The 24,830-nt window shown below is 41.6% G+C and overlaps 1 protein-coding gene across 2 annotated transcripts in view; it reads right to left on the bottom strand.

The window, feature by feature from the left end:
• rin3 (Ras and Rab interactor 3) overlaps positions 1-24,582 on the bottom strand; it is a 31,574-nt gene extending 6,992 nt beyond the window's left edge. The window contains exons 1-8 of one of the 2 annotated variants that reach the window (XM_051951015.1): positions 24,195-24,582; positions 16,192-16,735; positions 12,261-12,372; positions 12,039-12,111; positions 9,010-9,101; positions 7,229-7,270; positions 5,710-6,754; positions 98-278 (exon numbers count right to left, since the gene is read on the bottom strand). In XM_051951015.1, coding sequence (XP_051806975.1) covers positions 98-278; positions 5,710-6,754; positions 7,229-7,270; positions 9,010-9,101; positions 12,039-12,111; positions 12,261-12,372; positions 16,192-16,735; positions 24,195-24,229 — 2,124 coding nt within the window. In that variant the 5' untranslated portion in view covers positions 24,230-24,582. The remainder of the gene's footprint in view (positions 1-97; positions 279-5,709; positions 6,755-7,228; positions 7,271-9,009; positions 9,102-12,038; positions 12,112-12,260; positions 12,373-16,191; positions 16,736-24,194) is intronic. The other variant, XM_051951017.1, reaches the window with a different exon arrangement.
• Between the last annotated feature and the right edge of the window lie 248 nt (positions 24,583-24,830).

Raw genomic sequence — 24,830 nt, 5'->3', positions numbered from 1 at the left:
ATTTAGTTTGATCTTTACATGAGAAGGAATTCTAGCAGCTCATAGTTGAAGTGAAAATCCCAGACAGATGAGAATCTGTCTCCCTGAGGTTCCTCACCAGGTTACCAAAGTAGCTGAGAGGGTCCCTGGCCAGCTCTACGATGCGCTGTGTGAGGCGGCGGTCATGGCTGATGAGTCCGGTGAGGACGGTGGACAGCCGGTAGCGAGCTCGGTCCAGCATCACCGTGGTCGGGGTTCTCCTGACTGCTGCTTTGGGGCTGCGGCTTCCTGCAAGGCGGCTGGAAAGAAACAGAAAGTTTAGTTTGTCTTCATCTCTGGGTGACCGATTCAGGGTCCTTGTGACACACAAGGCCTCCAGAGACATTTATATATAGAAGCTTTCACGAAAGCATGCCAAATGACTTGGAATGTCCTCTGATCAGCGTGGTGGGACTAACTGATTATCAGGTCCTCTTACACAGAGAAGTAGATGTGTGCATTTATCTCCAAACTCTGTGTAAAGGTCCTTCCTTTTTCACTTTATTTTGTGTAACTACTCTACATGCCATGACAATGCCTCTGTAGTCTCTGGGCTTAGAATCTTAAAACCTGCGTGTGTTTGTATGTGTGCAAAAAGAAAAGTGTTTCTTATTTTATTTAACCAGGAGAAATCCTGTTGAGATTAAGAACCTCTTTTTCAAGGGAGTCCTGGCCAAGATAGACAGCAGCAAATACTAAACACAGGTACAAAACTACACGGTTAAACCAGAATTAAATTAAAAACAAAAAGCAAAAAAAAAAAAATACAAAAAATTACATAAATTTACAAGCAAGTTATGAAAAACAAGTGCATGTTGTAGAAACGACCTCAAGAACTTGCAGTTTGGATTTAAAAGCGCTCAGTGAGATGAACTCGGTTCATTTCCAGTGTTTCTGCAACATGTTCCAGGCAGAAGGTGCAGAATTAACAGAAGTTCAGTACAAACACATAAAACAGAAAGACTCTTATGATCTGGTGAACGGAGCGAGTGAAGATCAGAACTTTTCTGTGCAGTTAAGGAGCAAATGCAGATGGGCAGTAGTCCAAGTATTGCCTTGTATATGAAAGTAAACCAATGATGGATCCTTCTTGCAGGCTAAAGCTGCCGTCCCATCCGACAGTAGAATTCACAGTCAACTAGTTAACACCTAAAAACTCATCTTTGTGTATCAAAATTACCTATTTAGAGATTTTTTTCCATGAAAATATTCCCCGTCTGTAGTTTTAAGTCAACATCTTCTAGAAGGTGTGGATCTACATACCCTGCCTCTCTACTCCAACCCCCTCTAGGTTCTCACATCTCCAGCTGGCTTTGTTTGAACACTGTAAAAACTCTCTGCTGCACAACGAAACTTTAAGACTGGAGCCATTCAGCCACACATGTTCAACCAGGAAGCGGTTGTCATGGGTACGCTGCCGTTTCAAGACAGGAATGCTCTGACTGCTTATTTGGCTCATGATGTGTCGTCATGCGTGTAAAAACAACACATGTACATGTTAACGAAGGGAAAACAGAATTCCCAAAGGGGATTCTTAAATGTGCAATCAAGTGTTGCAACACACCACTTCGTCTAGAATAATATTTATGTGGAACCACTCATATTGCAGGAAATGCAGCATTAATGCTAAAAATAGAGGAGCTACAGGATGTGAGGCGTAAACACGAGAACCTCTGTTTACTGGTTCCTCTGCAAAATGTCATCTAAAATCTGGTGTGACGTGGTCAGCTCTGCAAAATGAGAATGATATGATAATGATAATATTTGAGATTGTGTACAATTTTAAGGGTGTCCGAAAATTTGTATCCACCACTGTATGTGAGGATCAGTGTCTGTCTGTCTGTCTTGTCTGTCCTGTCTGTCTGTCCTGTCTGTCCTGTCTGTCCTGTCTGTCCTGTCTGTCCTGTCTGTCTGTCTGTCTGTCTGTCTGTCTGTTAGCAACATTACTCAAAGAGACTAACAGATCTGGATGAAATTTTCAGGGAAGGTCAGAAATGACACAAGGACCAAGTGATTAGATTTTGGCAGTGATGCAGCTTATAGTCTGGATGCACAAATTTGTTCAAGATTTCTGTATCATTGCCAGATAGCGGCATGGCGTCACTGTAACCATGACGACACATGAACACTACATCAGCTGATTGTGATCCTACAACAAATCCACCACTGAGGACTTATCAGGACTTATCCATCAGAAATGATCCAAGGAACAACTGATTAAATTGTGGGGGTGTTTCTGAGTCCCATCAATTCCCGCCGCCCACTGCATATTTAGGTCACGTGATTCGGTATCCATACATAATGTACACATGCAGAACACACGCCTGTGAAAGATCATTTTGTTTGTGAGTACATCTATATTAAATGCTGTGATTTCTGATCATCAATAACTAACAAACAAATGCTGTATTACTAACAATGCCATATGAGGGAATGAGCAGCCTTGGAGGAGGACTGCTCTCTGAGTGTTTTTCTAGTTTTTAAATGTGTGAGGTTAGAAAACAGTGAGCTGAGCAGACTCCTGTAGCTTGACCCTTATCTCTGCTTGAGGCTTGTCGCTTAAACTTTTCACATCAGCGTCAAACATATGAATCTTCATCTGAGCTGTTGACAAGTGAGTCTCATTTTGGTCTCAGGCGTTGTAGTTGTAGAGAAGATAACCAAAAACGTAATTAGTAGCTTATCATAATTGACTTCCAACTGGTTGTGGTTTGAGGCCAGAAACTAAGGACGACTGACACCTCATAAACCCCTCTGATTGAACAGCATTAATCGATGATATCAGAATAGCAAAGCCTTGTCTCTATTTTTTGGTCATAATTTGCTACAAACATTACACTGTTATGTGACTATTTCCATGGTTTTGGACTTTTAATCTAGTTGTCTTAACTGTTTAAACATTTTCAAAATAATGTGATAAAGAAAAATAACCATATTGCTACCCGGTTAAAGGGATCTGTAAGCAGCATATTCTGAGTTGTCTCGTGTCTTATTGTTGAGATATTTTTTCTGGTTCACTCAGCATCTTCTTTTGCTAAAGTGAGGTTTGGTGATCCACAAACATCTATTCTAAGCCAGTCTTTCTCTTAATCTACTGCATGTGCATCTCAGACCTAAACTTCACTGCAGTGCTTTACTGGACAGACACAGACTCATACATCAAGTGTATGATACCTCTATATATGATTTACATGAATAGCTGGATTGCTAGCAGGATGTTGGCTTGTCTGATTGATCTTATTCCATGAACCCAACCTGAATCATGTCAAGCTTCCAGGCAGCTGCTGGTGGTGTAATGGTGTGGGGAATACTTTCTTGGCAGACTTTGGCTGAGTATTACAGCTGATCGTGTGCTTCCCTTTATGGCCACAATCTACCATCTTCTAATGGCTGATTCCAGCAGGATGATGCACCAGGCCACAAGGCTACAGCCATCTCCGACTGGTTTTAATGACCTCCCCAGCCACCGTATCTGCATTAAGTAGAGCATTGTGTGGATGTGGTGCAGCAGGAGAAAGTGCAGCTGACAAATCAGCAGAAATGATGTGATAAATTCTGTCGACGGGAGCAGACTCTCAGGCACGTCTTCGGCTGCTTTGAGAGCAAAGGGAGGCCCTTGCCATCCTTAGTCTGTCGCTCTTAATAAAATGCTATTAAGTGTGTATGACCCATTAACTTTCTATGTCCTGCAGCATCGTGAAAAGGGTCCTCTAACGACTAGAAGATGCAGAGTGAGGACCCAAGTCAAGCCTGGAATATGAAGCTATTAATCAGGACCTAGTTACAGCCTGTTTGTCTGTCATCAGTAGATAACCTCAGTCACAGCTGAGCAACCAGAACTCGACCTTCTTGCCACATATAGATGAGGACTGCAACAAACTAATGAAACTGACATTACAGCTGAAGATGTGTAGCTGATAAAATTCTGCAAAAACCTGCTGGGATAAGAGCAAAATGTTCCTATGCAATGAAAACACGGAATAATTTGAGACTTACAGGATGTGAGTTTTTGTCCCTCTTGCCTTTAAATAACTGCAGATAAGAACATCAGATCAATGTGGAGTGATGAGACTGTAACCTTCCTCAAATGAATACATGATGTAAATCAGGGGTGTCCAACATGAGGCCTGTGGGCCAAAAGTGGTCCTCAAGAGGGTCCAATCCGGCCCTCAAAGTGTAAAAATTACAGAGAAGACATTAACTTTAGATAGTAAATTAGTAAAACTATAAATTAAAAATAATGTCTAGACCATGACAAGTTGTTTATAAAGTAAAATACTAGATTATTCTTTTGTTGTTTTGTGTCTCATTTTTGTAATATTTTGTCTTGTTTTGGGGGCTTTTTTGTATTTTTTATGTCTGACTTTTGTCATTTGTCTCACATTTTTGTCGTTTTGGGTTTCCTTTTTGTCTCGCTTGTGTTTTTTGTCTATTTTTTGTCGCTTTGTTTCTTGCTTTGTCATTTTTTGTCTCATTTGTGTCATTTATGTAATTTTTGTCTCATTTGTCATTTAGTACATTTAGTAAATAATAAAGGAATTACGTTAGAATTCTGTATTCAGTCTAACTTGTCCTAATACCAAAATAACATGAATCTGCTAGGACGAACGAGTAAAGTTTCAATATGTGATTACACTCGTGTATCCCTCTCGATGACGTTGTTTATCAAACTTAGTGCATTTACGCGTGTATATGTGTTACATTGTTTATTTATTTCTATCTAGAGTTCAGAATTGCATGACTCCTCTGACGAAGAGTATGTCCCAGACGCCCCAACATCTTCCTCCAGAGGTCGGGCATCTAAACGAAGCCATCAGGCGGGCTATGGAGGCCGTGGTCGGGGAGCGACGCGAGCACCCCGAGCCAAAAAACGTCCTGCAGTCTCTTGGCCTGACAAGCCATGGGATTGGTAACTTTTCTGGAAGTTGCTGATCCCTGATGCTCTCTCCTCCACAAGCAAAACAAATGTGCGCGCGGTTGCGTAGTGCGTAGCTCGCCCACCTCTGCATGGGCTTGCTTGCTGTGCGCGTAACCGTTGATTGACAGCATGACAAAGCTGAAGCTCGAACTTGATTGGTCGGCAGCGACCGGCGCTTTTTGGAATAACATGGGGGTCTATGAGAGGAAGGCGGAGCTCAGGAATAAATTTTCATATCACGTTATACTAACTTTATATTATAGTATCGAACTAGACTAACACATTTAAGCTTTTAAGCATTTAAAGTTATCTTCATTAAAAAAAACTGCCTTTCTTTCAAAAATTAGGACTTTCTAAGTGACCCCAAACTTTTGAACGTTAGTGTGACTAATGGAGCTTGATGGGGAAAATGCTTTTTGGGTTAAAGAGGAGATTTTCTGTTTTCGGTTGAGTGACTACCATTTGACTACCATTTGAAAAAAAAAAAAGTCAAATTCTATCTCATAATAGCATTTGACTTATTTTTTTTTCCAAGTGGCGGAAACGGGCTTCGATAGGAAAGGCTTGACCAATATGAAAATTAAAAATCCCTGATAAAAGAACTCTACATGGAGGGGTAATACATATGTTTTATAATGGAGGTTTAAGTGCTTTGTTGACCAAAGGAGATACTTTTTAAAAATTGCAATGCAGCAAATGGGCACTGATGAAAGTCTGTGGCCATGCTACGTATTGAAGTTATCTCTATAAAACATCTGTGGGTCCAAACCTACTTGTGGTTTTGTTCCTGTTCCTGGTTCAGCTCTGCTTCCTCCTCGGTGCTGCTGGTGGAGAGGGAGTCCGGGTCTGTTGCCAGCACAGCGCCCCCCTGTGGTGAATACAGTGACACATCTGGCCGCCGTCCTGCAGATGGAGGAGGTATTCTCATCCCAGGGCTCTGATTGGCTGGTCCTGCAGGTGACTCTGGAGAACAGGGTTTGGTCCTGGGAGGAGGGACCGGACGGGACGGTTTCTTTCCCAGCGGTGGGTGCTGGGAGCTGGATTTTAGTTTGTCCTCTTTGTCAGTTTTCACCTCTTTTTCCTCCTTCTCATCGTCTCTGTCTCTCTGTTCTCTGTCCTCCTCTTGATGCTGACTACTGTTCTCTTGTTCACCCAGCAGACCTGGTTTACTTCCCATTTTCTGCTTTCCTCTCTCTCCTCCCCCCTCTCTCTCAGTTTTCTTTGCAGGATTTTGTCCCTTCTCTCTCTCCGTCCCCTCTCCTACCTCTCGGTCAGTGCTTTTCCTGGAGGAGGTGCGACGGAGAGGAGCAGGAGGTAGAGGAGGAGCGGCTCGGCTCTGCGGGGGGACAGGAGGCCTCAGCGGAGGAGGTGATGTTGACACTGACTTCCTCTCTTCTTTCTCCCCCACTCCTCCCCTTCCTTCCTCTTTTTTCTCAGCCTCTGGGCTTGCAGAAGGTAACGTTTGCAGCGAGGGGGGAGAGGAGAAGAGGAGGCCCATCCCAGACCCCGAGCCCAGGCTGGGGGGTCGGGGTGGGGGGCGCTTGTACTTGATCTCCTGGTTGGATGTGGTTTTGGTCTGACCTTTGACCTGAGGGGTCACTTTAGGTGAGGTTTCTCCGTTCTGCAGGGAGGCGTTGATGCTCTGAATGGTTGTGGCTTCAGGTCTGGAGGTAGAAGGAGGGTTCAGGTCTTTATCCGGCCTCTCCTCTACAATCACTGGGTTGATGTGCAGGAACATGCTAAGCTGAGAGGTGTGGCTCTGGTCCAGAACCAGGTCCTGGTTTTGAGCTGGATGGTTCAGATCAGATGACCAGAAATCTGCAACACATGAAGTCAGAGATAAGAAAGTTGCTTTGTTCTTTTTTTGAAAAAAAAAAAATCCAGTTTACAGTGAATTTCCTGATTGTGATCATGTGTTTTTTTGTTTCCTTTTATATCATCTGTCAGACTTTATAATCACATCTGGCTGTCTGACTGATCTTGACCGCTCAATTTGACCTTGGAGGTGGCTTTTTAACAAAAGAAGCTATTGGTACAAAGTTTACTTTCTGCACATAGTTGTCATTATTATATTACGTTTTCAGTCAGTAGGAGTCCCTCTGGAGGACCCTGTTCTATACGTGCATCTGTGTATTCTGCTCATGCACACTACTGCTGAGCATGTGTGTGTCCTTTGTGTTGACATAAATTTTGGGTGCACATGTACGTCTGTGGAGGGGTCTGTGCAGGCTCTCATGGAGTTTGTAGATGATGAAATGAATATGTTGTGGACCCAGAGCCTCACATACTCACTGGAGGGGACAGGAAAAGACAGAACCAAGGCAGGCTTTGAAACTGTTAAGAAAAGGATATGAATTTTAAAAAATAATTGGCAGATTACTGGATGAGCTATTTGTCTATTACTGTCGATCATGGACCAGCAAACATTTAAAACATGACCACAGGTTCCAGTAGTTAATCACAGGGTGGTGATTGATCCGACCAACTGTGGATCGGCCACAAGACTCGAAAGATGGATTTTTTTGTGATTCAGCTCATTAAATTGAAGGATCAAACACAGGGTCAAGGAAATATGCTGAGAGTTAAATGTTGAGATCACTGCTATTTACTGACGTACGGTACATACTGGACTTTAAATTGGATGAATCATAGATAGATACTTCATTGATCTTCTACAGGAATAAAATGGGCAGTTCCTGGATAAACTGCAATATGATGCCGAAAGCTGCTGCAGCTTGCAGTTGGTAGAGTTGGTAAACATATTGATCCTGCCTTGATGAATTTAATAAGAGAAGGGATGCTGCATTTAAAGACTGCAGCCCACCCATTCTCATGATGTTGTTCCACACAACAAAGAATCATCTCAGGCTTCCTCATGCTTCTGTACTGATGGGTCCACAGGACGTCGTCTACTGCTGGCTGACTAACTTCCTACTGACTCTCCACATACATCAATTGGAGAAAAAAACATTACAAACAAGAAAAGCACTCAGAGAGCACAGTCCTCCACCAAGGCTGCTCAGTCATTGTATAATTTCTGACAGATGAAATTACCTCATGGTGAGTACAGTTCTGCATGTGTACATTATGTACAGATATCAGATCACATGACCTGAATATGTAGCGGGCGGCCGGAATTGATGGGACTCAGAAACACCCCCACAATTTAATCAGTTGTTTCTTGGATCATGTCTGATGGATAAGTCCTGATAAGTCCTCAGCAGTGGATTTGTAGTAGGATCACAATCAGCTGATGTAGTGTTCACTTGTTGTCATGGTTACAGTGACGCCGTGCTGCTATCTGGCAATGATACAGAAATCTTTAACCAATCCATGGATCCAGACTAAAAGCTGCATCACTGCCAAAATCTAATCACTTGGTCCTTGTGTCATTTCTGACCTCCCCTGAAAATTTCATTCAAATCTGTTAGTCCTTTTTTGAGTGATGTTGCTGACCGACAGACAGACAAACATACGCCAATCGTCACATAACTCCGCCACATTCCTTGGCAAGGTAATTCGATTTTTGAGCATGGAGTTATGTAGGGACTTACTGCAGTTTCCTGACACCCTGCAGAGACTTCAGGAAGTCAACACACCCAGAAACACACAACATCTAAAAAACCCAAATTTACTTTATAGTATTTGTACAGATGAAACAAACACTTTTTTAAATATTGATTGGGGGTGAAGGAATGCAGATTTGCTACCTTTGGACCCATAATATATCTTTCAGTGTTTACCCTAAGCTAAGCCATTCATCTTTGAACTACAGCCTCATATTTAGCAGAAAAGTACCAGAGATGTTAATCTCATAGATAGAACACAGAATGTGGAAGTGTTCCTCTACATGGAAAGTCATGCTGTTTTCTTCTTAGTTATATTTAAAATGCTTGTGTGACAGTGTGTCAGAATGTTTCCTATGTCTGCATGTATTCTAACATGCAGTAGTTCACATATTTTTCGATGTTTTCCTTCCGACATTTTTGCTGAGTAGAATCATGATACATTTCTATTTCCTGCCCGTGTTTCACTGACCAACTTTAACACACTAATGATGTAGATTTATGTACCTGCACCCATAGCAGAGATGACCTCCAGCTCCTCTCTCTTAGTTGCCGTGGTAATGGCCAGAGGTAACCTCAGTGGTACAGCCAGGATGTCCCTGATTGGTGGATTAAATTAGCAAACATGAGCATTGGATGTAAGCAAGTAGGTATAACACTCTGACATCGCTCAGGGATGCTTTTTTTGTGTCTCTGTGTATGTATGTGCATATTTATAGAAATGATGATTTCCATGTGGATGTGTACTCTGTGTATAGAGGGATGCGTGTTGATGTATGTATGCTTATTTAACATGTATGATACTTGATATGTGTGATATTTAGAGTAGCATATGCATGACTGAAGTACTGATGGGCATAACTCTGTAATTGTGTGCTGTACATACACTACCAGGTTTTAGTTTGGACACATCTTGTTATTCAGTGTTTTTTCTTTATTTTCATATGCCTTCAGTGAGAATCTATGATGGAAACCATCATAGATTCTCACTGAAGGCATCAAAACAGTGAATAAATACATGGAATTATGTAGTAAACAAAAAACAATGTCAAATAAGTCAACACATGTTTTATATTTCAGATTCTTTGCTTTGATTCCTGCTTTTATGATCTTCATGAGATAGAACCTGAAATCGTTTCACTTCACAGGTATTTCTTGTCAAGGTTCATTTGTGGAATTTCATGCCTTCTTTATGAAGTTGGAACGATCAGTTGTGTTGAGCAGAAGTCAGGTTGGTCCATAGTTGACAGTCCTATTTGACAACTGTTAGAATCCATATTATGTCAAGAACCAATCAGCTAAAACGACAGTTCGTCATTATTTTAAGAACTGAAGATAAGTCAGTCTGGATAATAGCAAAAACTTTGAATGTATCCTCAAAGAATCATCAAGGAACTACCCAGGAACCTAAGAAAGAACCATCTAGGAACTACCCAGGAACCTACAAGGCAGTCCATCTTTACATAAATATATGAAGGTCAGTCCATCAGAAACATTTCAAGAACTTTGAATGAATCCTCAAAGAACCATCTAGGAACTACCTAGAAACCTACCAGGACTCTGAATGTATCTCCAAGTTCAGTCACAAAAACCATCCAGTGCTTCGACCAAACTGGCTCCCATGAAGACCACCTCAGGAAAGGAAGACCAAGAGTCTCCTCTGCTGCTGAGGAGAAGTTCATCCGAGTCTCCAACCTCAGAAATGGAAAGTTAACAGCAGCTCTGATTAAAGCCCAGATAAATGCCACACAGAGTTCTAGTAGCAGACACATCAACTGTTCAGAGGAGACTGACCAATCAGGCCTTTATGGTCCAATAGCTGCTCAGAAACCACTACTATGGAAAAACAACAAGCAGACGAAATCAGTTTGGACCCAGAAACACCAGGAATGGACATTAGACCAGTGGAGATCTGAGCTTTGGTCTGATCAGTCTGAATTTGAGATCTTTGGTTCCACCTGCCGTGTCTTTGTGAGACCAGAAAAGGTGAAGGGATGGTCTCTACATGCATGGTTCCACCATGAAGCATGGAGGAGGAGGTGTGATGGTCACTGTTGGGGATTTATTCCAAACTGAAGGAACCCTGAACCAGCATGGCTACCACAGCATCCTGCAGTGACATGACATCCCATCTGGTTTGGTTTAGGTGGACCATCATTTATTCTCCAACAGGACACTGACCCTAAACACACCTCCAGGCTGTGGAAGGACTATCTGACCAAGAAGGAGATGATGGAGATGACCTGGCCTCCACAGTCTCCTGACCTGAATCCAATCCAGATGTTTTGGATGAGATGGACCACAGAGTGAAGGTAGAAGGACCAACAAGCATCTCTGGGACTCCTTCAAGACTGCTGGAGAACCATTTCAGGTTCTACCTCATGAAGCTCCTCCAGAGAATGCCAAGAGTGTTCAAAGCAGGAATCAAAGCAAGGAATCTAACAGAATGGACAGATTTTGAGTGAGTATTAGCATTTTTTAATTCAAATTGAATCACTTTGAACAAATTTTGACTTTCTTGGGACTTGTTCAGAGTTATCTGGGACTTCTTTTGAGTCGTTAGAGACCAGATTCAACAAATTTTACATCATTTTTAACACGTTTTGAGAAGATTTGAATAGTTTTGAACAGGTTTCAAGTCATTGTGGACAAATATTTACTCGTAATGGATAAAATTTGAGTCAGTTTAGATGCTTTTTGAGTAATTTAGGACACATTTTGAGTCACTGAACACAAGTTTCAATTCATTATAGAAAAAATTATAGAAAAAATCTTTTCATAGAATTAAAGTAGTTTTGAACAAATTTCAACTTGTTTTGCAAGTTATTTTGGACAGATTTTGAGTCATTGGCAAATTTTAATTTGTTTTGACAAATTCAACCATTTTGAATAAATTTTGAGATTTTTTGGGACTTGTTCAGGGATATTTGGGACTTCTTTTGGGTCATTTACGACAAGATTTAACACATTTTGGACACATTTTGAGTCATTGGCAAATTTTAATTTGTTTTGACAAATTCAACCATTTTGAATAAATTTTGAGATTTTTTGGGACTTGTTCAGGGATATTTGGGACTTCTTTTGGGTCATTTACGACAAGATTTAACACATTTTGGACACATTTTGAGTCATTTTGTACCATTTTTAATGTGTTTTGTGAAATTTTTAGTGGTTTTGAACAGATTTCAAGTCATTTTGAACTAATTTCAAATTGTTTTACAAGTTATTTTGGACAGACTTTGAGTCATTATTGGCAATTTTTAATTCAAATTGAATCATTTGACGAATCCAAAATATAAAACATGTTTTGACTTATTTCATACTTATTTGTTTGCTGCATAATTCCATATGTGTCCATTCATAGTTTTGACCTGTTCAGTGAGAATCTACAATGGAAATAGTTATGAAAGTAAAGACAAAAAACATTAAATGAGGTGTGTCCAAACTAAAGACCGGTAGTGTATGCACAGAGTCCTTGTTGTACACATGGCACTACATGGTATTTTTATGCCCATGCATATACACGTATGTTTTACCTGCTAGAACAGTAGAGGGAGATGAGTTTGAAGATGTCATCAAAAACCAGAGAGGAACCATCTAAGTGGACAACTGAGACAGAAAACAATTTAAAGCAAATCAGGAGCTACTCTGCCATGTTATCTGTGCTCAGCCATGCAAGTCTTCAATTAGCGTAACACTATCTCTGGTTTTAATAGTGGCTGTCAGAGGAAGAAGCTGCTGCAGTGTGTAACACGTACAAGTCTTGTGATGTTTGACCAGCAGATTGTGTACAAGCGGTGCTGTGTGCTCATCAGGCAGGCGTACTGATATCACTGTGGCCTTGTCCTCTGCACTGTGAACCAGGAATGCCTGCAAATGTAAACACGAGCAGACAAAACTCTGAGGTCAGGAGATGCACAGTCAAATATTGATTCATATTTGAGAAATGCAAATACAATACAAGAATTAAATAGCTGTTGCATAACATTTTCATAAACCACTGAATAAAAACAACACACCAGCTACAGCTTGTATCTCAGGTCAGATTTTGTGCTGCAGCTTTACTAATTACTAATCCAGTGTCCAGTAATTTCTTTTAAAAAATGATCCACAAGTGGAGATTCCTGGAAAGAACTATGTAATTAAAGACAACTGCAACTCCAGCCTCTCTGCTGGTTGCCTAGCAACCTCTCCGTGACGAAACCAGAAAACCACATAACTTACCTTAAACCCACAAATGACTGTTTTTACTGGTCTGTGTCTGTGCAGTCAAACAGAGGCAATGTAAACGTAAAACTGGGACAGGATTGTAAATGTGTTTTTGGCATTATTGGGCAAATATTGGCATACTGTGATTCAAGTCGCTCTGAGAGGAAACATTTCTGCACCTCCTTTTGGCTTCGTTTTCAGGTGTTTGTAAAATGTAACCCATGATGGGAGGATTCAGCCAATAGCAGAGCTTTTCACCCAGATCAGGTGACAGTAGCACACAGTGACAGGATGTAGGTGCCGCAGTAAACAGAGGAATTTTTAGTAGGGTTTGAATCTTGGATAATATCGTTAATGAATGAATGCTGACTTTTAGCTTGACTATTTCTGTGTGTTAGAAGCATGTGTTCATGTGATGGGAGGAGCTTAGCTTCCTGTTTTGTTTGCTGTTGTTGCTATTGTCAGATTTCCGTCCTGCTGCTGCTTTAAGATTCACACTGCTGTTCAAACATATGGGGCTACTTAGAAATTTCCTTGTTTTCAAAAGAAAAGCATTTTTTTTCCCCCAGTGAAGATACTAATAAATGAATGATAAATCCAGTGTAGACATTGTTAATGTGGTAAATGACTTTTCTAACTGAAAACGGCTGTAGAATGATGTAGAATTTGGGAATATTCAGTGCACTTATTATTCTTCATGGCTCACAGCTTGCTTTCATGTGTTGTGACATTGTTATGTGTGGACTTGGTGTCAGATTGGTGATATGCAGGAATGGATCCGCAAAGTGTTGGCAACTAGAGCATACCTCTGTCCTGCAGTAGGGGCCAGTAGCCTGAGAGTCCCACATAAATTAAAAAAATGTGTAATTCTAAAAACAAAATACCAAGAATGACTTACTGAAAATAAGAAGAAAACAACTCCAGAAGCAATTGTGGCTGACCTTGCCTTGCTGGTTTGCATGTTATCATTTAGTTCACCAGCTGCAGCAAAATACAGGAACTTTTTAGTCCACCTCCTGCCATTGGTCAGTATACTACCAGTCAAAGGTTTGGGGTCACTTAGAAAGTCCTAATTTTTGAAAGAAAGGCAGTTTTTTTTCAATGAAGATAACATTAAATGAATGATAAATCCAGTGTAGACATTGTTAATGTGGTAAATGATTATTCTATCTGGAAATGGCTGATTTTTAATGGAATATCTCCATAGGGGTACAGAGGAACATTTCCAGCAACCATCACTCCTGTGTTCTAATGCTACATTGTGTTAGCTAATGGTGTTGAAAGGCTCATTGATGATTAGAAAACCCTTGTGCAGTTATGTTAGCACATGGATGAAAGTGGGAGTTTTCATGGAAAACATGGAATTGTCTGGATGACCCCAAACTTTTGAAGAGTAGTGTCTACACACGTGGACAAAATTGTTGGTACCCCTCAGTTAAAGAAGGAAAAACCCACAATTCTAACTGAAATCACTTGAAACTCACAAAAGTAACAATAAATAAAAATTTATTTAAAATTAAATAATCAAAATCAGCCATCACTTTTGAATTGTTGATTAACATAATTATTTAAAAAAACAAACTAATGAAATAGGGCTGGACAAAAATGATGGTACCCATAACTTAATATTTTGTTGCACAACCTTTTGAGGCAATCACTGCAATTAAACGATTTCTGTATTTGTCAATGAGCGTTCTGCAGCTGTCAACAGGTATTTTGGCCCACTCCTCATGAGCAAACAGCTCCAGTTGTCTCAGGTTTGATGGGTGTCTTCTCCAAATGGCATGTTTCAGCTCCTTCCACATATGTTCAATGGGATTCAGATCTGGGCTCATAGAAGGCCACTTTAGAATAGTCCAACGCTTTTCTCTCAGCCATTCTTGGGTGTTTTTGGCTGTGTGTTTTGGATCGTTGTCCTGTTGGAAGACCCGTGACCTGCGACTGAGACCAAGCTTTCTGACACTAGGCAGCACATTTCTCTCCAGAATGCCTTGATAGTCTTCAGATTTCATCGTACCTTGCACACTTTCAAGACACCCTGTGCCAGATGCAGCAAAGCAGCCCCAAAACATTACTGAGCCTCCTCCATGTTTCACCGTAGGGACAGTGTTCTTTTCTTCGTATGCTTGGTTTTTGAGTCTATGAACATAGAGTTGATGTGCCTTACCAAAAAGCTCCAGTTTGGTCTCATCTGTCCAAAGGACATTCTCCCAGAAGCTTTGTGGCTTGTCAACATGCATTTTTGCAAATTCCAGTCTGGCTTTTTTATGAGTTTTTTTTCAGCAGTGGTGTCCTCCTTGGTCGTCTCCCATGAAGTCCACTTTGGTTCAAACAACGACGAATGGTGCGATCTGACACTGATGTACCTTGGCCTTGGAGTTCACCTTTAATTTCTTTGGAGGTTGCTCTGGGCTCTTTGGATGCAATTCGAACGATCCGTCTCTTCAATTTGTCATCAATTTTCCTCTTGCGGCCACGTCCAGGGAGATTGGCTACTGTCCCGTGGGTCTTGAACTTCTGAATAATATGAGCCACTGTTGTCACAGGAACTTCAAGCTGTTTAGAGATGGTCTTATAGCCTTTACCTTTAAGATGTTTGTCTATAATTTTTTTTCGGATGTCCTGGGACAATTCTCTCCTTCGCTTTCTGTTGTCCATGTTCAGTGTGGTACACACCTTTTCACCAAACAGCAGGGTGACTACTTGTCTCCCTTTAAATAGGCAGACTGACTGATTATGAGTTTGGAAACACCTGTGATGTCAATTAAATGACACACCTGAGTTAATCATGTCACTCTGGTCAAATAGTTTTCAATCTTTTATAGAGGTACCATCATTTTTGTCCAGGCCTGTTTCATTAGTTTGTTTTTTTAAATAATTATGTTAATCAACAATTCAAAAGTAATGGCTGTTTTTGATTATTTAATTTTCAATAAATTTTTATTTATTGTTACTTTTGTGAGTTTCAAGTGATTTCAGTGAGAATTGTGGGTTTTTCCTTCTTTAACTGAGGGGTACCAACAATTTTGTCCACGTGTGTATGTCTGAGGTACGTATTTTACACTCTGGCGAAGGCTAGCTGTTTCTCTCTACTTCCAGTCTTTATGCTAAGCTAAGCTAAGCAAAGCTAAGCTAAACGTGATCCTGCTCTGCATCTCTACATACTTTATGTCTCATCGAACTTCAAATTAAAGACACTGCATAATTGATTCCCCACAATGTTGAACTAATCCTTTAAATGTATTCCTCTAGAACTAACCAGCTGCATATAAACTTATGAATATAAATTCAAATATGTATCTAGTAACTGTATATCTGGAAATACCCTTTAGTTAATATCAAGTTTCACAGATGGAACTATTAGGGAGTTATAGAAAAGTGTCAAAGTTTTTCGAGTATCATGGAGCAAGAGACAAGCAACTGATGCTTATAAATCCTCCAAGAGTCGGAGAGGTTTGATTTTCCAGGAGTGTGTCTCACCCCAGCTGTCTCTTTCTCCAGTATACTGGTGCTCTGGTCTTGGCTGAGTCCTTTGGGCCGCCACACAGTGGAGCTTCCAACCAGCCGGTCCATAAAACTCAATGATGGAGGCGCTGGTGAGGATGGTGGGATCACAGGAGGAGATAGAGGAGGGAGTGACAAGGAAGAGCTTGATGTTGGAGATAATGGAGGAGGAAGAGAAGGAGAGGGAGTCAGGTCAGAGGAGACGGGTGGCTGGGGGGAGAGCAGTGGAGAAGGAGAGACCAGAATGGGAGACAGAGGGGGAGGAAGAGATGGGAGGGCAGGGTTGGAGGAGAGAGAAGGAGACGGAGCAGGGACAGGAGGGAGAGGAGGAGGGAGGGATGGAGGGCCAGAGGGAGGTAATGGCGGCCGAGAGGGGAGCTGGGAGGACTTCAGGGCAGGAGGTGGAGGTTTGGGTCGGCATGGTCTGGCTGGAGGGTTGGAGGGCAGCGAAGGAGGAGGCAGGGGAGAGGATGAGGGGATGGATGGAGTGTCCAGTCCTCCTGGCAGAGGGGCTGAGTGGCTGCAAAGACACAGCAAGGCTAAAGGTCAGCAGGGGAAATAACATATGAAACATTCATCTGTAGATCGCCTCACCTTCACAAACTAGTCAGCAGAAGTCGACTGCAGGAATACTGGCTGGACTTTAAATGTAACTGCATGAGGTTTGTGACACATGATGTGTTTCATTACTGAGAAGAACTGAAGCTGTTGTTGAGGAGATCAGTTTGCTTTAGGGAATGTTCGACATTGTTTTGCACCAACAGAGGTTGCTTTATGGCTCAAAACAGAAAGCTGCTCTGTCCTGATTTTACATCAACGCAAGGACTGGAAAAATGTAGATTTTTTTTCATTTTCAACTAGTTCCATGAAAATAACAAAATCAAAAATGTGTGAGTTGATTTCCTAACACTCCACAGGTTTCTGTTTGTGGCCCTCACTCTTGCTTGTTCCTTCCTGAATGTGTAAGTCTTTAAAGCTGCTTAATGGACAGTTTTTCACTCCAGCAGAACAAACCAGAACCTCAACAGGTTGCTTTTACCTGCAGGACTACATGGCATAAACATTTACAGGAACAGCAACTTAATCAGGTCTTTCAGTCCTTCTGTTTTTATTTCAGTGTAGACAACAGCTTCAACTCATAGACTGTATAGTACAGAGTGTTTTTCTATACAGTGCGTTAACTCAGTGGGCATCAAAATAACAACTAGAAAATCACTCAGCGAGAGCAGTCCTCCTCCAAGGCTGCTCATTTCCCCATACGTCAGAAATGCAGCATTTGTTTATTAGTTACTGATGATCAGAAATCACGGCCATATAGATGTACCCACAAACACAATGACTTTGCACTGAGCAAATGCATGTGTACGTTATGCACGGATCCCAGATCGCATGACCTAAATATGTCGCGGGCGGCGGGAACTGATGAGACTCAGAAACACCCTCACAGTTTAATCAGTTGCTTCTTGGATCATTTCTGATGGATATGTCCCCATAAGTCCGTGCTGCTATCTCACAATGATACAGAAATCTTGAACAAATCCATGGATCCAGACTATAAGCTGCATCACTGCAAAATCTAATCATTTGGTCCGTGTGTCATTTCTGACCTTCCCTGAAAATGTAATCCAGATCTGTTAGTCTGTTTTTGAGTAACGTAGATAACAGACAGACAGACACACAGACAGACAGACAAACCAATGCCGATTATCACATAATTCCACCGCGTTCCTTGGCTGGGTAACAGATAGCAGTTACTGAATATGATTCCAGTTTGTTCCGTTCGTCTACATGATAAATTGATGGTGATGCCTGAGAAGAGACGGCTACTTGAGAAAGACATTAAAAGGACAGAAAAATGGTGGTTGTTGTCCTCTGTGAATTTTACCAATTAAAATGTGCCTTCCAACATTTTAACCAATCAGCCTCTTAGGTTTCAGAGTTGCTGAAAAGTACCTACCCTGTAGTCAGTGCTTTTATCTCCTTTGACAGCAACCCTGAAAGAGGTTCTATAGGAAACCCACAAGGGTTCGGGCTGCCTTAAAAATGACCTGCAACTTCCTGCAGTGTAAAACAGCTCAATGTTGGTACACTGTCACCTTTTAAAGTTGTTGATTTAAAGGTAATGTGTAAATAGGCAAGTTGTTTCTTACTAACACCACCTAATGATTAACTGTAATGGTCTGCTGCTGCTGGAAACAACCCTGATGTAAGCTCATCAAAATGAGCTTAAAGATGCTAAAGAGCTTCATCAGCGAGGCGTCGTTGGAGGAGGCAGTGCGGCCACATGGGAATATGAAGGGATGAGTTAGCTTCTGAGTGATAGAAGCTGAGATCACAATAGCTTAACTTGTTCTGTGAAGCAACCAGCTGCATGGCAGGTTGCAGCATTTCCTACCATTTGTTGCAGCAGCAGTCAGAATTGAAACAACAGCCCCAGTGGTTGGTGGTTTGGCTTTAAATAACTAAGAAGGTGACTGTGACAACATGGTTTATATCTGATTCATTTGTAAGCCGCGTCTAGTTAGATGTGACCAGCAGTTTGTTAGATACCTCAGCATGTTGGTGTTTACTCTGTTTTATATTGATTATAAATGCTGTTGTCCACAGTACACAATCCAGGCTTTTAGTGAGGAAACAGTGTGACCACATAAGTAAGCTTTCAGGGACTTTAAAGGCATTAGAGGAGAATTAATTTCCTACGACTTTGAACGTAGCATGCGCATGCGCACATACAACCTCTCCCTCACCCCCCTCTAACCTCCCCCCTCTTAACATTTACGAAGAAACGCCCCCCTCCAGAAACTTGCGTAGGACTCGTGAAGTTGCCTACAGCCGCAGTCGAATACAATAATACATTTTACCTGTCCAGAAGGAATTTAGCAACCAAGGCATCTGTCTTTAGGTCCATTTGTTGCTTGAGCTGATGCCATCGCCCAAATGACTCGCCAATAATCACTTTTGTTTTTGCATTCTTGCGATCCAGTTGTCTTTTATCTTCTCTGACCTCAAAAAATGCCTTTCTTTTACGGCTGGGTCCCCCTGGATCTTTATCTGCCATTATGTAAAAAAAGATGAGCAAAACAAGTCGCCAGCTAACTACGAAGCTATACCAAAGCAACACATACACAAAACACGTAAGTCCAAGGCGTACGTAATCTACGTAACTAGGCCTGAGCCGGAAGATTTTTGATTGACAGGAAAGGGAGCAAAGCAAACGCCTCGGTCCGAGCGCGTTGATTGGCTGATGTTTTTCAGGTCCTGCCATGTCCACAGTTTTTTTTTTTTCTTTTAGAAACCATACATACAAGTCCACTAAAGGTCAGTATATTCATTTTATGTGAATCAGACAAATTAAACAACAAAAACATCCTCCATAATGCCTTTAACAGCTGCTCAGACTGATGGAGTTATCCAGCTGATGCAAAATGCAGCAGATAATCTCCATGTCATTGCCAAAGTCTGTGTTTATTACAATACAGTGACATAACAGGGTGTGTTTGGTGACCGAGCTTTTCCTATCTCTCTCTTCTTATCCTGAGCTTTGAGTTTGACCTGCAGACTAACAAACTTCTGTATTGTGGGAAACCACCACAGCCAACCTCAGCATCCACCCTGGGCCCTGACAGCCAGCAGCTGATCACTGTTATGACAGACGGAGAAGGAAATGGACGGTAGATGTCAGGGTCAAAGAGAACAAACAAACAAAACAACAACAGGAAGCAGGATTTCTCCAGTATCTTCAAAGCTAACCGGCTACGTAGAGAATTTTAGTTTATAATGCCCCATTTCTGAAAAATCCCTTTACCTCAGCTGTTGTGGATGATCATACATGAAGTTTTCAAATAATTTCTGACAAAGAAAAACCATTGGAAGCTGAGGTCTAAAGGTTTTTGTTGGAACAGATGCTTTCTTTGAAGGAACCATCGAGCCTCAAACCTAGCGGAAGGTTTTAAATGCTTAATGTCTTTCTATATAAAATTCACCAATATGAAAGCATTTATGAGATCAAGAAGCTATAAAAACAAAAAAAAAACTCGATTCTAATCCTTAAATCAACAATCTTTAATGTGACATTTCATCCATCCATCCATTCTCTATACACCGCTTTATCCTCACTAGGGTTGCAGGGGGTGCTGGAGTCTATCCCAGCTGACTCGGGCGAAGGCAGGGGACACCCTGGACAGGTCGCCAGTCTGTCACAGGGCTACATATACAGACAAACAATCACACTCACATTCACACCTATGGACAATTTAGAGTAACCAATTAACCTCAGCATATTTTTGGACTCTGGGAGGAAGCCGGAGTGCCCGGAGAAAACCCACGCATGCACAGGGAGAACATGCAAACTCCATGCAGAAAGATCCCAGGCCCAAGCTGGGATTTGAACCGGGGATCTTCTTGCTGCAAGGCGAAAGTGCTAACCACTACGTCACTGTGCAGCCCTGTGACATTTTAATTAAATCATTTTATTCTTCATGACACATTTTTTTAAAAAAACTGCAAAAAATACAGTTTGGACCACATCCTGAAAAAAACACAACTTTGAAGTCGTGAATGACTCAGCTTTAACTAACAGTGATTTACCAAAAAAATCAGTGAACATTCATCTTAACTGCAGGCTGTGAGCAAATAAAAACACACTGGATCAATAAAATAAATGCAGCATCACACCTCTGTCTGTCTGTCTGTCTGTCTGTTCTCATGAAGAGAGTACTGTACATACGTAGATGAGTTATTAAAAAGAATTTCTTCACCAAACTGAGGATATCACATGACTCCAGTCTAAAATGCCTGCTTTTGCTGGCTCAGAGGAAAGGAGTAGAATAACCATCAGGTCAGCTAAATTTTAGAGCTGTGATGGCAATAGAAGGCTAAAAGTAAAACCCTCAGACAGACATTCAGACAGACAGAGCGGAGTACTTGGTGACTTTTTTGTGTGCTGTTTAGAAATATCAGACACTCACATTCACTGCTCATGTATTATTACAGCCAGGGAGATGTTAAATATTATCCTGCTAAAGGGTCAAATGTGTGAAGTGAGCAGCTCTGGGGATAACACTGCATGACTGTGCTCAGTGCTGGAAGGAAATTAAGCACATTTATTCAAGTACTGTAGTAAAGTATGGTGGCTCGGTGGCTCTAGTCATCTGGGATAGACTCCAGCCCTCCATGACCCTACAGAGGATTTAACAGTGTATAGACAATGTATGGAGGGATGTACTAAAGTACAAATTAGACATAAAGGCATTTCACTTGAGTATTAACTAATTAATGCCACTTTACACATCTGCTCCACTACATAAAAAGTACATAGTATTGTGTTTTTTACTCCATCACATTTATTCTTATGGACTGAACTGCAAAGACTATTAGTAGGTTGATATAATAATTATTTAATGCAATATAGAGTTAGTTTAATACTCTAATATTTTAAATCTATTTTGTTGCTAATGGTTTAATGCTTTAAAGCAAAGATATCAAATATATCTTCAATGCAGGGTATAGTATAGTATAGTATAGAGGATAGTATAGTATCGTATAGTATAGTATAGTTTACAGGATAGCATACAGTAATATAGTATACAGTAGCATTGTATAGCATAGCACAGCATAGTATAGTATAATATTGTATAGCGTAGCGTAGCGTAATGCATAGCATAGTAGGGCTGGACCCGAATATCCCGAATATCCGAATATTCGTTCGCTACGGCACTATCCGGATATTAATTTGGCATCTGAATATCCCCCCCCCCCCCTCGCCGTCAGACGTCGGACGTCACCGGACGGAAAGAATATGCTTGCCTGGGGACCAGACAGCCTTTATATTGTGTATTACAAATACACATAAAGTCAGTCTGGGACTGCTCCATTGAACCAAATCTAGCCCAGAGGCGGGACTACCGATCACAGCTTGAATTGGAGAGAGCCAATCAGCGTAACACATGTGTGACGCAATCACTAAGCGACCTAACAACTGCCTTTCCGCCATGATGTTTTGTAGTTTTAACAGCTTCCTTCGCCGTACAGGGGTCCTGAGGAAAATCTAAGCTCTCCCTTTCAACAGTGGAGGGCAGCATTACGCATTCTATCGTACAGCCTGCCGGAATTAAAAATACATCCTTTTTAAAAAGAAAAGCTTTAAGAGCTGCTTCTTGTTGAGGTTTTAAGGACAAATTCAGCCCGTGCAAAACAGAGGAAAGCGCACGAGAGAAACCTCGCTCTGTTGCGGTCGCATCGTTAACTCCCGCCTCTGGTGCTCTGATTGGTTCGGTCTGATCTGCTCGGAGCTTGAAAACCTGTCAAAATGTGTCAATGGAGGAGGGCAAGACCGTATTCCCGTATATCCCTTATAACGGGGATACAGTCTAGCTAAGCTAGGCTAAGAATATGCAGCCTTACTGTCTTCCCTCCGCCTTCGGCCCGCATCGGCTCATCTCGTCCTGTGATCACATAAACATATACACATATGTCTATAACATATACACATATGTCTATGTGATCACCCCCTCCTCCCCCCAGACAAAAATATTCGGAGCTCGTCTCTTCCCTGCGCCTTCGGCCCATTTCGGCTCATCCCGCCGTGTTCTTCGGCTCATTTCGGCTCCTCCATTCGTGTTTGTAAACACCATAAGAATGGCCGGGTGGCTGTTGACTCTGAAGTCACTCTTCACTTCGTTGCATAAGCACAAGACAAGATGCTGAAGACCGGTGTTTGGGAATTCTTCAGTTTAACTGAAGACTAAACGAGGGCAAAATGTGGACCCGGGAGATCAGACGAACCGCACGAACCACACGAACGGATCCGAATATTCGGGCCGTCCCCGCCGCCGCCGCGCGCAACCCCCCCCCCCGGTTGGACGTTACGGGGCGGAACGAATATCTGGATATTCGTCTTTAATAGGGCCCGAATATTCGGAGGCCAGAAACCACTATTCGGTCCAGCCCTATAGCATAGTATAGCATAGCATAGTATAGCATAGTATAGTATCATAATATTTTCATATGCCACTGAAACTGAGTCTAAAGTAAAGATTTAGAATAGGTCAGGCTCTAATGCCTTTGCTTCATCTAACATGAACATTCTCCGCTTTTCTTCCTGCGAATTGTTAATGTCTGAGTATGTATGAAGATGTATAATTTTTACTGTAGTAAATGTTACATGTGTGGCTGTATATATGAGCAGTCTGACCATTACTATTCTTTAGAATTCGCATTTTATTTGTATTTATTTTAAATAATCAAAAGCAAATTTCCCTATTGTGAAATAGGCCTCTGCTATTTAAGATACTGTTCTTATATAATATATACTTTTCATTACTAAAAGGCATCAGAATGCTGACACCAGTTCTTTGAGCAATAAAATTAACACACTTAAAGTTTTATCTCAGTTTAGAATTGATTTGTTACACAAAATAATGGACCAAAAGTTGCTCAGACTGAAATTAGAAAAGTTTTTCACAGTTTCAGTTCATCAAGACTGACATTTGTCTTTAGTTTCACCACTGAACAAAGTCAAGAGTATAAACTAGAGGTAGTTAAATACAGAAATATTCATTTGATACAACCATTTGTCTGAAATCAAAGGTGCTTTCTAATCATGCTCTGATCTGCCTTTTTCAAGAGCTTAGTGGGATTCTTCAAACACTCAGATTCTTCTATACAAATGGGGTAAAAAATCAAAAAGTCTGAATGTTTTCATTAAACTGACAACAGAGAACCCTATTCTGCCTTTCAATCGATGTTTTTCACATGTGATTTGGTAAAACAACACCAAAGCAGTGAATTTCTAAATCTGTGAGAAGCCACTGACCTATATATCAGTCAATGAGTCACCACATCTGTTTTTCCTGCTCCGACTGTGTGGCTTTCGACCCCCGACTCCCTCTCCCAGCCGGGGAGCGTCCCCCTGTCCGGTCAGAACCCACTCCTGTACTGTATCCACCCAGCCACACAGCCAGCGACCCTCACAGACTCACCTTGTGTCCTGAGAAACAACGCTGGCCTCCATCATATGTCCACAGATTGACTGTTTGACTGCTGAGCTGCTCTGAGCTCCATCTAAAACCCCGCCTCCTCTCTGCCCCCCTCTTTCTTCCTCCTGTTGATCGGAGCAGGGCTGAATAAGGAAAAACTAAAAGGCAAAGGGAAAATATGTTTCTGAGTGTCAGCCCTCCCCTCTGTTTCTGCTTCGACTTCCTGAGCTGATCGTGAGGCAGGAAGAGGCCGAGCACTTTGGTCAGACTTCCCCTGCTCTCTGACACACTGTCTGCTGCATGAATGCTTTCTCATTCTACAGCCCACCCTGGCAGCGCTGCTCTTTTTTTTAAAGTTACCACATTACCTAAATAGTTTCTTCATTTTCACTCTTGTCTCCCTTTGCAAACTGGGTCACGCCTTTTTATCTCATAAACACTTATAGTAATACGATCCACGGACATCCCGTATGTGTGGCCTACATGTTCTAGCCTCCTCCTCTCTTTCCTTCTCCCCTCCCCTCTCCTCTTAAAGTTTTCCAGATGCTCCCCCATTCAAACTGTGGAATACTCAGCTTCACGTTCAGTTCAGGCTTCAGTCTTTTCTGCTTCCCCTCCTCTCTAACTCCTATCTCACCC

This window comes from Acanthochromis polyacanthus, chromosome 1 (assembly GCF_021347895.1).
Source record: "Acanthochromis polyacanthus isolate Apoly-LR-REF ecotype Palm Island chromosome 1, KAUST_Apoly_ChrSc, whole genome shotgun sequence".
Taxonomy (NCBI): domain Eukaryota; kingdom Metazoa; phylum Chordata; class Actinopteri; family Pomacentridae; genus Acanthochromis; species Acanthochromis polyacanthus.
The sequence above is the reverse complement of the archived record's forward strand: the minus strand, read 5'-3'. Positions and strand labels throughout refer to the sequence as shown.